The 14,212-nt window shown below is 35.3% G+C and overlaps 1 protein-coding gene across 1 annotated transcript in view; it reads right to left on the bottom strand.

The window, feature by feature from the left end:
* LOC150093024 (ras and EF-hand domain-containing protein-like) overlaps positions 1-14,212 on the bottom strand; it is a 261,389-nt gene that overhangs the window by 107,046 nt on the left and 140,131 nt on the right. The window contains exon 9 of the mRNA XM_090413512.1: positions 14,122-14,210. Within this exon, the coding sequence (XP_090269638.1) occupies positions 14,122-14,210 (89 nt within the window). The remainder of the gene's footprint in view (positions 1-14,121; positions 14,211-14,212) is intronic.

The following is a 14,212-nucleotide window of genomic DNA, read 5'->3' as shown; positions in this document are numbered from 1 at the left end:
TAACTGTTGTAATAGATTTGATATGAAGATCAGCAATAACAAGGCAAAGACAATGAAAATAGACAGAAACATTGAAAATATCAACTGCATTGTGAATGAAGAACCTATAGAACAAGTGAAACATTTCAGCTACTTAGGCAAGATTTTTAGTGAAGATGGTAAATAAAATATGGAAATAGACAACAGAATCAACAAAGCTAGTATGGTAGGAAGTCAACTAAATAAATTTATATGAAATAAGAGAAAAATTAGTCAAAACACTAAATTAGCTGTATACAAGACAGTGTTTTCAAACCAATTTTAAACTATGTATCTGAGAGCTGGGTTAGAAATAAAACACTTGACCAAAGACTAGAGACCACATATATGAGAGTTCTGAGAAAGATTAGAGGCACGAACAAATGGCATGAGTGGCAATATCATATTAAAAACGAGGATATTAGGAAAGAACTTAATACTGTTAGCATCCAGGTATGTGTTAGCAGAGCTAATCTCAGGTGGTATGGTCACTTCAACAGAATGGGAAAAGAAAGATTAGCAAAACAAGTGTTTTCTGCCAGGTTGGCAGGAAAAAGACCCAGTGGAAGACCAAAATATAGGTGGATTGATACAGTAAAAAGTGCCTTAGAATATAGAAATATAAGATCTGATAACGTTGGAGTCTTTACAGGTAACAGATTGATTTGGAGGAAAATTGTAGGTAGGAAGTTAGTAGTGATGTAAGTGTACAAGTAAAAATACATTACAATCAATAGTATTATATTGGTTTCATAAGATAATGTTATACTGTATGGGTCATGGGGAAATGTTTCAGATATACAAAACTAGTGGAAAGGCTTAAACTAGTGGATAGCTTCCTGCTTCGTCCTCATTTACTGTTTGCTGTGCCTGCGTGCACGTCTTGCTCACAAGTTCCTGTTGAAAATGGCAACATGACGTTGCCGAAATATTGGAAGTGTATTAAAAATGTATTTTAATGTATATCCTAGTCTACGTTGTTATTTCCCTAAGCTATTTAGTAATAATGATATACAAAACATTTCCCTTCAATCATGAAGGGAAATGTTTTGGAGTGGTTGAGAGGAGTGGTTGAGAGGATTCAGATGCAAGCAACCAAGATAGTGACAGATCTATGGAATACTCCCTATAAGATTAGATTGAAATTTTGTAGCTTACTAAGTCTATTTGATTTCATAACATGGAAAAGAGGGAATATGACAGAAACAAATGAATTACAATTCATAATTAATTAATAATATAATTAATATAATATAATAATATAATTAACATAATATAATAATATAATTAACATAATATAATAATATAATTAACATAATATAATAATATTATATTATATTATTAATAATTATTAAAGGGGATTTTATAAAAGTGAAGATTATTTATTGTTATTATTACTATAGGTACATCTAGTATTTATCAAGGAAGGGTCTTTGCAAATCATATACTGCTTAAATTCTTATCATAACTACTTCTGCTTGAAAACGTTCACTGAAGACACAATGCCCATTAGTAGCTTATTCCATTCACTCACCATATACTGTAAGAAGAACCTGGATCTCATTTCCTGACAAAACCCCTCACTTGGCTTCCAGGGATGGCATGAAGTTCTCCTCAATCTGCTGCAAAATTTTCCTTGTATCTATACTGTAAGATCCCCTTACCAACTCGCAAGTTTCTATCAAATCTTCTCCTTTCTATTTTCAAACTTTGAAGTGCATTTCTTTAATCCATTTTCATATGCAAAATTTCACAGGTAAGATATCATCTTTATTTTGCTGGAACTTTTAAACTGTTTCCTTACCTTCAGGGAAAACAGGCAACCATATCTAAGCACAGCAGTCCTGATGTTGTGCAATCAGAGTGGGAGAATAACTTTGTTTTTCTTACAAGTTAATGTTTAAACATTGCAGTTATGTGATGATGACTTAACTGCCTTAGCAAGGTGGCTTCTATACGTTTGACTAGCTGTGAACTATTTCACTATAACCTTAAATCTCTGGTTTCAACAATCACTTGTTGCTGCAGGCTGAATATTAACATAATATTCAACTTGCAATGTCCTCAGTTCAAAATGTACAACCTTGTGTCCAGCAACATTAAACTGAATTTCATTAACATTTATCCATACAAATCAATCTGTTCAAGTCAACTTACGGGGATTCTTTATTAGATATGTCCCTCATCTCCCAACCCAACTTTATTTCATTAGCATATAACTGGATATTCCCCTCCAAGACATCCTCGATGTTGTTGATATTAATATTAGTTAAACAGCAGCGATCTAAACACAGACTCTTGTTGTGCACCCCTTTTAAAGACTTGTCATCTCCATGTATTGCTTTCTGATATTTGCCAGTCAGTCAGTCTTGTATTCATGTCACAAGTTATTTTGCATACCCATTCCTCTGGGTTTTATAATAATCTCCAATGTGGAATCCTGTCAAATAACTTGGAAAAGTCAAACAATATCCTGTAATATTATGGTATATTGATTCTCCTTGTCCAACTTCACTGTTGTAATGTAAAATATGAGCAGATTGCTAAAGCAAGCTCTATCTTTATAAAAAATCAGAACCCTATCTAACCAACCTCTGGATATTGGCCCTAGCAGCCCACTAGTTTCTTAATGACTACTCATGGATTGGTGTGTAATTTGTTACATTCTAGCTCTACTCTTGTATAATGGAGTTATCTTTCTCTCATTTCATTTTCAGGATTTTCTGTTGATTCAAAAGTCAGAAGCATTACTAATTCTGTTGTACATTTTTAGGACCTCTGTTGATATCTCATCCAATCCCATTACTGTATTTGAATTAAGCTCTTGAAATATACTTAATACCTTTCTACCTCACCCACCCATATTTCAGACACCTGTTGGGAAAATGAATACCAGTGATTACTCAGTAACTCAGCCATTTTCTGTGTATCTTGAAAGAATTCTCTTGGATTTCCTTTGGCCTGTCAAACTAAATCCTGTTCATAGTTTGAGTTCACCTTCCTCACCATAGCCATCACTCTCTAAGGTTATTTTTTTATATTACTCCTGAACCTGGTAATCACTGTTCTCTCGATATTGGTTCCATGACATTTTCTTTTTACGTATCTCTTGCTTTAAAGATTTATTCATCCATTTAACACCAGTGCAAGTTATTCTCCTAAATCTGGGGATGCAACCAGTTTTAGTCTCCTTCAGATACCCATTGGCTGATTCCCATGTACTGCTGATTCTTCTACCATGCAGTTTCAAGCTGCTTCTCAGTTTATTATAATCACATACCATAGTTCCATACTCCCTTTTTAAACAAAACTCCCATATGGTTTACTATGACCAAACTGCATGATTGGAATCATCAATTGTAGATATAACATGCTCAATTCACTAACAGATTCTCAGATGGTGTTATCACATCTAATATTTTTGCACTACAAGTACGATCACATGTTGCTTAAGTAAGTTGTCCCTAGGTAACTTATGAAACCATTTTGCTCATCTTGCATGCTTTCTCCTCCATTCAGTTTACGAGGGTGAAAAAGGGTGAGGGTGAGGCTGTGAAAAGTTCTCAGCCTCGATAATAGATGCCAACACTATCAGCAAGATTTTTTTTTCTAAGTTGGTATATCTGTCATAAGCATCCATGTGAAATTGCAAGTCATTCTATCAAGTAGTTTGTTTTATACAGCTGTCTGAAGCAAAAGTGTTGTCTGTATATCCCTTGAAATGGATAAAATTGAGTATCGTGCAGTTATAAAATTCTTTGTAAAAGAAGGTTTAATGCCAAAAGAAATTCATTCATTAGAAGTTCATAAAAGTTTATGGGCACTGTTCTCCTTCGTTTTTGACAATTAAGAAATGTTTTTTAATTTCAGTCGAGTTTAAACATGGCCGTACCAGCCTTGAAGATGATCCATGTGAAGGACATCCAAAAAGTGTAACAACACTAGAAATCGTTGATCAAGTGCACAATATGGTATTGGATGACCTGTGAGTTAAAGTCGTGAAATTGCTGAGACTATAAGCATTTCAAAAGAATGTGTAGGATATATTCTGCATGAAGAATTGCAAATGAAAAAGCTTTGTGCAAGATGGGGCCACACTTACTTGCACTCGCATGAAAATCTCTGAACAGTGCTTGGAGCATTTTAATAAAAATAAAACTGATTTTGTGTGTCGATTTATTACTATGGATGAGACTTGGATTCACCATTACACACTAGAATCCAAACAGCAATCAAAACAGTGGACAGAATCCGGTTGTTAAGCACCAAAGAAGACAATGTCGGTTCCATCAGCAGGAAAGGTCATGGCATCGGTGTTTTGGGTTGCTAAAGTTTGTTGTTTATTAATTATCTTGAAAAGGGTAAAACAATAATTGGGGAATATTATTCCAATCTTTTAACCAGACTAGATGAAAAAATTCGTGAGAAAAGACCTGGTTTATAGAAGGAAAAAATCATCTTTCATCAGTACAATGCACCTGTCCACAAAGGTGTTTTTGGCAATGGGAAAATTAAGGGATCTGCACTATGAATTGTTGGAACATCCACCTATTCCCCAGATTTGGTTCCCTCTGACTTCTATTCTCTTCCCAAAACTAAAAATCTTCCTTGCTGGTCATCATTTTTCTTCAAATCAAGAGGTGATTGCAGCTGTAGAGGGGTATTTTGCAGATCTTACAGAGAACCACTACAGGGATGAGATAATTTCACTGGAGCATCGCTGGAATAAATGTATTAGTCTTAAGGGAGATTATGTTGAGAAATAAAAATAATTCTGAAATTATAAATTCGTTTTTTCATTGTTAGGCCAAGAACATTTCAGACCACCCTCGTATATCTTCATAATGATAGCTCTGCTCATATCCAAAAGATTTATCTGTCTATGCATTTCACTATTCTCTTCAATTCGATTTAAATCTGGATTATGAAGAGAGATCAAGAGTATGTGGACTACAGACACTGGTAAACAGGAGAAAAAAAGGGATGATGTGATAGAGGCCTATAAACTTCTGAAAAGTTTATAGGCCTCTATAAACTGGTATAGGTTGATGGAATATTTTATTATATGGAAGACAGGGAGGAGAAGTTTATATGTGGTTACAAAAAGAGTGACAGCTAGATTTTTCTCTCATAAAGCAGTGAGATAATGGATCAGTTTGCCTGGCTTGTTGAGGTGATAGGTGCATCTAGTGTTAATGAGATTAAGAGAAGACATGAATGTTGATGTGGGTGATGTATGACCTCCCTTGATGAGTCTCTGACTCCATGGAGGTCTCTGAACATGATTCTAGTGTTACAAGTGAAGGTAGTGATATATTTAAGCTGTGCTAAAAAAGTATTTTTAAATAGTGTACAGTGTGGCTTTTTATAATATAATTATGCTTCATTTTATCAAACTGGATACAAGTGTTCTTCGGTAGTGTTTGATGTTGCCAAATTTTTTTTGGTTTATTTGTGTTTTTGCTACTTGTTTGTTCTCACTGCATCTGCTCTCTGAAAATGACATCCATAAAGAAATGCATGTCTCCAACACAGAAAGTTTCAGCACAAAGATTAAGTTTTGCCTTAGATTTTTCCCAGTGGCTGCATTGTGAGAAAAGATATGTGGACTGTTAGAATGAACAGAAAGAAGGAAAACATGAATGTATGTGAAAAGTGTATTGATAGGTTAGAGCATTTCGAAATGGCAGCTAGCACTGCTGGTATTCAACAAAAATCACATGGAAGTGTTAGTCATGATAATAAAGGGACCATAATAGAAGGGTTTAAGCAAGAGTTGATTAAAATTAAGCATCTGGAAGATGAGATTAAACACTTAAAGAAGAGATTGGCTGATGTGAATGAAAATTTTAGTATTAGGAAGAAAGAGACAAAGAATAGTCATATACCATTGTATGGAGGACTCAATCATTAGATGTGTGAAGAGTTTTTGTGTAATAAAGAACACAAAACATGCTTTCCTGGTGGAACATTAAAACAAATAACTGATATTTTGCAGAGAAAGAAAGAGTGGACATCAGAGTTAGTGGTAGTTGTGGGCACAAATGACTTAGTTGGGGGAAAAAAGGAATGCTGATAGAGAATTGAGGAAATTGTTGCAGGAGGTAAAGGATAATAGTGTTATGGAAGTCATTAGCATATTGCCCAGATATGATAATTGTGAGTTGAGAAGCAGAGCAGAGATAATGAACAGAAAGATGTCTGAGTGGCAGGAAGCAAAGGGGGAGGTTTCAGTTTATGAATCTGTGGAGCATATTTGAAGGAAAGTAGGAATGGTTTAAAGTTGATGGATTGCATTATGATGGGTTTGGTGATGGACATTTAGAGAGGCTACTGTTTGCTAAGAAGGCACAGAATCAAGTACTTCTGAAGCATGTACCCTTTGATCATTAACCTCTGTGTGCTGTCATATCCACCTTCCTCCTCTTGTACAACCCTGTTGTACAAGAGGAGGAAAGTGGATACGAGGACGAAGATGTGATAGCAGGACAAGGTGATAGAATGCATAAAGGTGAGGATTAGACAGGTATGAATGGCAATCATAGTCAGGATTAGAGAAACAGGAGTGGTCAGACTGAAGAGAAGTGTGGTATAGTGGCTACAGTAGAGAATGTTGGTAGAATGGCTTCAAAGACACAGGGATTGTTATGTTTATATACAAATGTAAGGAGTACTCGAAAAAACAAGAGAGTTGAGTTTGTAGCATTGGTTGGGTCATTATGCCCAGAGATAATCAGTATAAGTGAAACTTGGTTGTCTGAGGATGTGATATTAGAAATAGAAATGGAGGGATATACAATTTTCTGCAAGGATAGGAAGGTGAAAAGAGGAGGGAAATACTGTTAATGATTGCAGAGAATCATGTCCACAAAGTGTGAAAGTTGAGAGAACATGTGCAGATTTTGAGTCTAGGATGCTGTTATAGACAGGGGAATGAAGAGAATCCTGAATATGAAATGTTTAGGCAAATTGGATGGGCATGGAGGTGATCCTAATGGGAGATTATAATTACAGAAATATAGGATAGGAGGAGGAGATAGCATGAGAACAAGAAGAGTGAGTAAGTTGAATTTCTGAGGGATAAATATCTTAAGCAGCATGTGACTGAAGCAACTAGAGAAAATTGGGTGTTAGATATTGTGATAACTTCACAAGATGTATCATGAAGATATTTTCTTGATCATAAATTAGTATAATAATAATATTTGGTTTCCAGATCAAGTGTTGATCATTTTTGTTAAACTGAACCAACTAGTTTCGTCACACTTTAACTGTTGGCATCTTCAGAGCACTTATAAGTTTAAACAAGCTCACAATTATGCATAACTGCAAAACTGACAAAAATTAACTGTAAAAAAACTGACTAGAATAATTACAAATAGAATAGTATCGAACGTGAGTGAAACACGTATCGCATGTACAAGGTTAGCTAGCTGTTGCTAAGGAACTTTCTGTAGTTTGTATTAAAGTTCATTTCTTCTGTTTTTAAAGTTCTGATTAGGGTTTTCCATATTTCTGGGAGTATTAGGCCTTGATTTCTGTTAAGGTTGACAGTAGAATGGGTGACTGTGGCTGCTTCTTTGAAAATTTTTGAATAGTAATCTTCCTCTATGTAAGGAGACCAGCTTTTGTCCCACTCGATGACATGGTTAGTTGTAGAGAAATGAGATGATAGGCCAGAAATATCCTGTCTGTTGTTTTTGGCATAGCCAATGTGTTCCTTTTGCCTAATTTCAAGGAGTGATCTCCAAAAGACAACCATTCTTTCTATAAATATGCTGGAGTTTATACTATTCCATGCGCTTATGGCTCTAGTTACATCGGACAGACTTTGAGAAGCTTCAAAATCAGGCAAAAGGAACACATTGGCTATGTCAAAAACAACAGACAGGATATTTCTGGCCTATCATCTCATTTCTCTACAACTAACCATGTCATCGAGTGGGACAAAAGCTGTTCTCCTTACATAGAGGAAGATTACTATTCAAGAATTTTCAAAGAAGCAGCCACAGTCGCCCGTTCTACTGTCAACCTTAACAGAAATCAAGGCCTAATACTCCCAGAAATATGGAAAACCCTAATCAGAACTTTAAAAATGGAAGAAATGAACTTTAATACAAACTACAGAAAGTCCCTTAGCAACAGCTAGCTAACCTTGTACACGCGATGCGTGTTTCACTCACGTTCGATACTATTCTATTTGTAATTATTCTAGTCAGTTTTTTACAGTTAATTTTTGTCAGTTTTGCAGTTATGCATAATTGTGAGATTGTTTAAACTTATAAGTGCCCTGAAGATGCCAACAGTTAAAGTGTGGCGAAACTAGTTGGTTCAGTTTAACAAAATTGATCAACCCTTGATCTGGAAACCAAATATTATTATTATTCTCAAGATGTAGTTGTTAATGAGGTATGAACACTGCTGTCATTTGGAGAGTGATCATGAGGTACTTGTTTGGGAAGTGGTGAAACAAGAAAAGGTTACTGCCAAAAAAGAATACATGGAATTATAATGCAGGTGATTATGGGAACCTGCCAGTCAACTAGCATCAGTATCATACTCATGACAATGAAAGCCGTTTGACCAAATCTGAGCGCAACAGTCCAAGTATGGTTTTATAATAGCACAACCACCTCCTTATTCCTACATGTTAGTGTATTTTTTATCATAGGGACACTATGATGTACAGGCTTTGCAGTACTTGCAATATGTCCTCTAAACTTCAGTCTACTGTCAACTACCACTCCCAAATCTTGAATCTCATCCACAGTGCGGTACAGGACCATCAATATAGTACACAGCCTTATATTTCTGCACTACAAAAAATGAAATACCTTGCATTTATTAAAACTAAAACTATAACTCCACTCATCTGTCCAAGCCAAAAGTCTATTCAAATCTTACTGAAGGTAATTTAACATCAGCAGTGCTATTTATATTTTTCTCCAACTTTGTATCAGCAAACAACTGAAGGTTAATCTGCATAACAAACATTTACAAATAAAGGCCCATGTGCCATGCCACTGATTACTTTCTTTTTTTGAGACACCTCTATCACACACAACTTGCTGATATCATTCAGAGAGCTAATCTCCAATTCATCTAATCGATATACTATCCATTCTTATCCTATGCAGCTTGTAGACTAACTTATGTGGTAATCTTTCAAACGCATTCGCAAAAGTCCAAGAATATCACAGTATATGATTGATTCTCCCTTGTCTAACACACTCGTTACTCTATCATAAAATACAAGTAAATTGTTAAAACAGGACCGACCTATCCTTTACAAATCCATGCTGACCATCATAAAAGATGCTATGTCCATTAACCTAATCCTAATCAATCTCTCCAACACCTTAACCACAACTGCAGTTATACATACTGGTCTATAATTGGAAACTTCTGTCCTAGAACCATGCCATGCTTGTGTTGGGGTACTATTTTGCCTTCTTTCCACTCCTTAGGAACCTTATCCACTGCAAGACTTTCATTAAATGACCAGGTCAAGAACATAGCTTACTGCTGTGCACATTTCTTTAAAGTATGTGATGATATTTTTGGACTATTGTGCACAGATCTGGTTACCTAGATTTCTTGGTGATAAAGAAATGGTGGAGAGGATTCAGAGGCGAGTTACAAAGATTGTTGCAGGTCTGTGGGATGTTCCCTACCCAGATAGATTGAAGATCTGTGGGCTCCAAAAACTAGTTGACAGACATAAGAGAGGAGATAATAGAGGATATAACTTATTAAAGGGATTTTACAAGATTGATACTGATGACATTTTTAAGACCAGCTCAGGAAGGGAGAGAATGAGGGGCCATCCCTGGAGATTATTTAAGAGTGTGGTTAACAATAGTGTTAGGACTAGATTTTTTACTTGGAGGGTTGTGAAGGGGTGAATGCGTTGCCAGAGGTGGTTGTGAATGAATTTAAGGAGAAGTATGACAGGTATTGTGTAAATAATGGTTAGTGTGTCAATGTGGGGTCTCCCGCAACGAGTCTTTTGACTCCATGGAGACACCGTTATAACAATAATAATAATATGTCATCCATTCCCACAGCCTTATTAACATCTAACCCACTCAACACTTAATACACTTCTGATTCTTTCACTTTTCATTCTCATACTACTTGCTTCGCTTCTACATATTGCACAGCATCATTTATACCAGTATGATATATGGTAATATATCATACTGATAAAATGCTCATTCGATAATTCCATTATATCCTTTGCACTGGTCACTCTGCTGTCATGACTATCCACCAGTTAAAACGTGCCATAATTATTATTCCTCTTGCTTGCCATATAGAAGAAGAATTCCCTTGAATTAACTTTTGACTGACCAGCCAATCTCCTCTCATACTGCACATTTTCTTTCTTTACCATGATCATCACCTTCCTAGTCTGTAATTTATACTCTTCACAGATCTGATTGCCACCAAGTGTCTCTTACCTATTCTATAAAATTTTCTTTACAACACAGCTTGCTTGATTTCACTGTTCATCCATTTCATTTCTACTCTATTTGTTTGTTTAAGTATTGGTATGCAGTTATACATTGTGTGCATCAGATACTTCCTTATAAATTCCCATGCACTCTCAACATCATTTCACAACTCATCTACCTAACATATTGATGCTAATTGACAACAGAGCTTCCCAGAATCACTAGCCTTGTAATCCCACATATTTGCTTTTTTGGTAGTAATCTTTTCTTGTTTCATCACTTCCCAAACAAGTAACTCATGATCACTCTTGCCAACAGTACACCTTGTGAAGTTATTACCATATCCAACACTCTAAAACCTCTAGTTGCTCCAGTCACATTCTTAAGATATTTATCCCTCAAAAATTCAACAAACTTGCTCTCCTCCTCTTGTTCCTGTACAGTATATAATCTGCTTATTGAAGCATTTGCAGTCACAGCTCTCCTTCCCCCCCCCCCCTTTCATTAACTGTTTTCATATCTTCTGTCAAATTAACACTGAAATATTCTCTCCATATTAGAAAGGAATGTAAAATTCGATGTGGTAAAATTTTGTAAAAATTTTTGACATTGATTTTACAGAGGTAACAAATCATGTGAAAGGAGCAAAATTGTACATTACTGTATATTAACAGTGAAATACTGATTGTAAACTTGTATAAGTAACTGACAAAAAGAATGACATAGAATTGTTCATAAATCATAAAATATTGTAAAGGTTCAAGTTGTACATTACATTGATATTTTATTAAGTTCTGATGTCAAGTTGTAAGAGTAACAGAATGTTAAAAGTATTTCTGCCTCAAGTTAAGAGGATTAGACAAGATTATGTTGGTGACTTGATAGTGAAAAGGTATTGAAGGTCATTCAGATGTAGAGATTTTTTGCCAAAACTGAGGGTCAAGACAACAGTGATGTCAAGATTTGGGCATCTCCGAGCCTGAAACAAGGAACTTTGGAATCATATAAAAGAGGTCTTGAGAACCTCAAAAAGAAAAAAAAAAAAGGGAGACCTGGAGTTTTTCGTCTTGCTGCAGTTCGTCGGCCTGCTCGGACTTCCATGATTTCGTTGGAGTGTGACCCCTAGGCATGGGGAGAACCAGGAGAGGCAGATTATTCTTCGGAGATGAATTTTCGGTAATGGAATGTGCCACGTGTAACCAGATACACGGCACCTAAAGTAGATCCAGAACCGACGGTGACCTATATTAATGGTGTTAATATAGGTCACCACAATTCCCAGAAGAGGACTACAGTAGGACGGCCGTAAAAAGCCATTCAGTGAAAGCTAGCATATAGAATGGAGGAAAGTAGTCAGCAGGACCGCCACAAATATTCAAAGCTGGTAGGACTGCATATGCTTCTGCAAATTTGTGAGTAGATTCTATTGTATTAATGCGGAGGTAATGATTAAGAATTGTATGTCCACTGTTAAAATAATTGTATAGTCATTATAAGAGATAATTGAGGCTGAAAGTTAACTAGTATATATTAGGAAGAATGTTAGCCAACGATATAAATTGTAACAGCCAGATAATTGCCTAGATTTTGTAAAGCAAGTTATTTAAGCATTGTGAATAGCAAGTCTAATTTGTAAGGTTACAAACTGAACTTAAGATAGGCAGAGTGAAATTGTTCAATTGTATATTAGATTGTATAGTTGCTTAAGGTTTGTTTGTTTAAAACTATCACCTGATCTTTGACCAATGCACCTTCTCATAAAAATAACCGAACCTGTGTGCTTAAATTAGAGAAATTGCCACAACTGACTATTTAAGGAATTATTTTAGTAAGTGAGCTAGTCTGTAAGTGTTATAACTAATCTTCTAGTGCTATAAAATTAATTCAGGATAGCACAGTCGAAAAACAATATAAATTTTCCTGAGATACTTAAAGTGTAGAGATAGTTAACTGTAACTGTGAATTGCCTATTTCAGAGGTCTTTTCACTAACAGCGCTAACACTTGTAGAAAGCATAAAGGATTGCAAGCGGGAACAAAGTTAATGATTAGATCAGAATAGAGTTTGAAGTTAAAGTAGACATAGGAAGGATAATGACAAAAGAGAAAAAATAATACAAAAGGTGCAACATAGATATTGAAGAAATAATTAACATAACTAACCCAAATTAATATAATAACGCAACTGAAGTAATTTTATAGGAACTTGCCATGATTATTATTATTCTAAGATCCCATGGAGCCAAAAACTCATCTAGGATTTACCTTTGTCATATACAAAGCTCATCATACCTTGCCTTGAAGACATTCAAATTCTCTGCAGGCATCACACTTTCAGGCAATGGATTCCAATCATTCACAACTCTCTATGCAAAAAAAACCTACTTCTCGCTCCCTTGCTCACACCTTCTTTATACAGCTTCCGTGGATGACCTCTTGTTCTCCTCTGATCTTCCATCATTTTATGAAAAACCTCTTCAATGTTAATCCTTTAACACTCTCCTTACCAACTTGTACATCTCTATCATATCACCCTTCTTCCTCCCATCCACTAGACTGCAAATCGCATTGTCTCAACCTTTCTTCATATTCAACATTCCAGAGATCAGCAACTACCTTAGTCAATCACCTCTGGGCCCTTTTTTGCATCTCTTCATTCTTTTGAAAACCAGGAGATCAAATCTGTGCAAAGTAGTCCGTATGTGGTCTAATCAAGGCCTTATACAATGGAACTAGAATCTCCTTACTTCTACAAGTCAGTGTCCTCCACATCATTCCCAGAATTCATTGTGTTGTCCTCACATCATGCTCCCACGATGAGTCTATTGACTCATTATTGGTGACCCACTCAACTAGCAACATGTAGTACTATAATATTGTGGATGCACCTTGAAGTACCTAAGCATATTCATCCATTAGTATTCTTGAATTTATGAGCAGAGCTAATCTACAGTGATATGGCCACTTGAACATTATGGGAAAGGAAAGGTCAGCCAAATAGGTGTTTGATACCAGGATTTGCAAAGAAAGGAACCAGAGATGTATTTGAATTTATGCAGTTAGTTGAGGAGTGAAATATAATTTCTGATAATATAGAAGACTTCACAAATAACAAAATAATTTGAAAGAAAACTGTTCATAGAAAGCCAGTAATAATAATATTATTATCATTATTATTAGTAGTATTAGTAGTAATTATATATTATTATTATTATTATTATTATTATTATTTCAGTAACCTCCATGGAATCAATAGACTCATCACGGGGCCCATTTAATCAACAAAATGTAGTACAGTACTACAGTATTGTGACTGCACCTTGTATCAATCAGTAATTGGTGATGATGTTGATAATTATTTATAATGACATAGAATGAAAAATTAACATGCACTATAAATTATCAGTTATGGAAGTTTATGCAGTAAAATTGGTAGGCCTGTGCGAAAACGTAACATACTATGACGATGATAAATTCCAGACATAAAGACATACATTCCAAGAACTTTTTTGGATAAGCTTTGTGTAAAATCATTATTTTATGCACACCTTTATGAACCGTTTGCTTGTGACCATCATGAACTACAACTGTTCATAAACAATTATGAACAATTGTGTTTTCACATGAATGTAGTAAAGTATACCAACCTTATATGCTGGTGCTCAGGTACTGAAGAATTTAAATATTTTCCTATAATTGATCCTCTTTTAATCCACTTTAAAGAAAAATCAGGTGCCT

The sequence above is a fragment of the Typopeltis vanoorti genome, chromosome 24 (assembly GCF_054136105.1).
Source record: "Typopeltis vanoorti isolate ZY-2024b chromosome 24, IOZ_Tvanoo_1.0, whole genome shotgun sequence".
NCBI classification, from domain to species: Eukaryota; Metazoa; Arthropoda; class Arachnida; order Uropygi; family Thelyphonidae; genus Typopeltis; species Typopeltis vanoorti.
The sequence above is the reverse complement of the archived record's forward strand: the minus strand, read 5'-3'. Positions and strand labels throughout refer to the sequence as shown.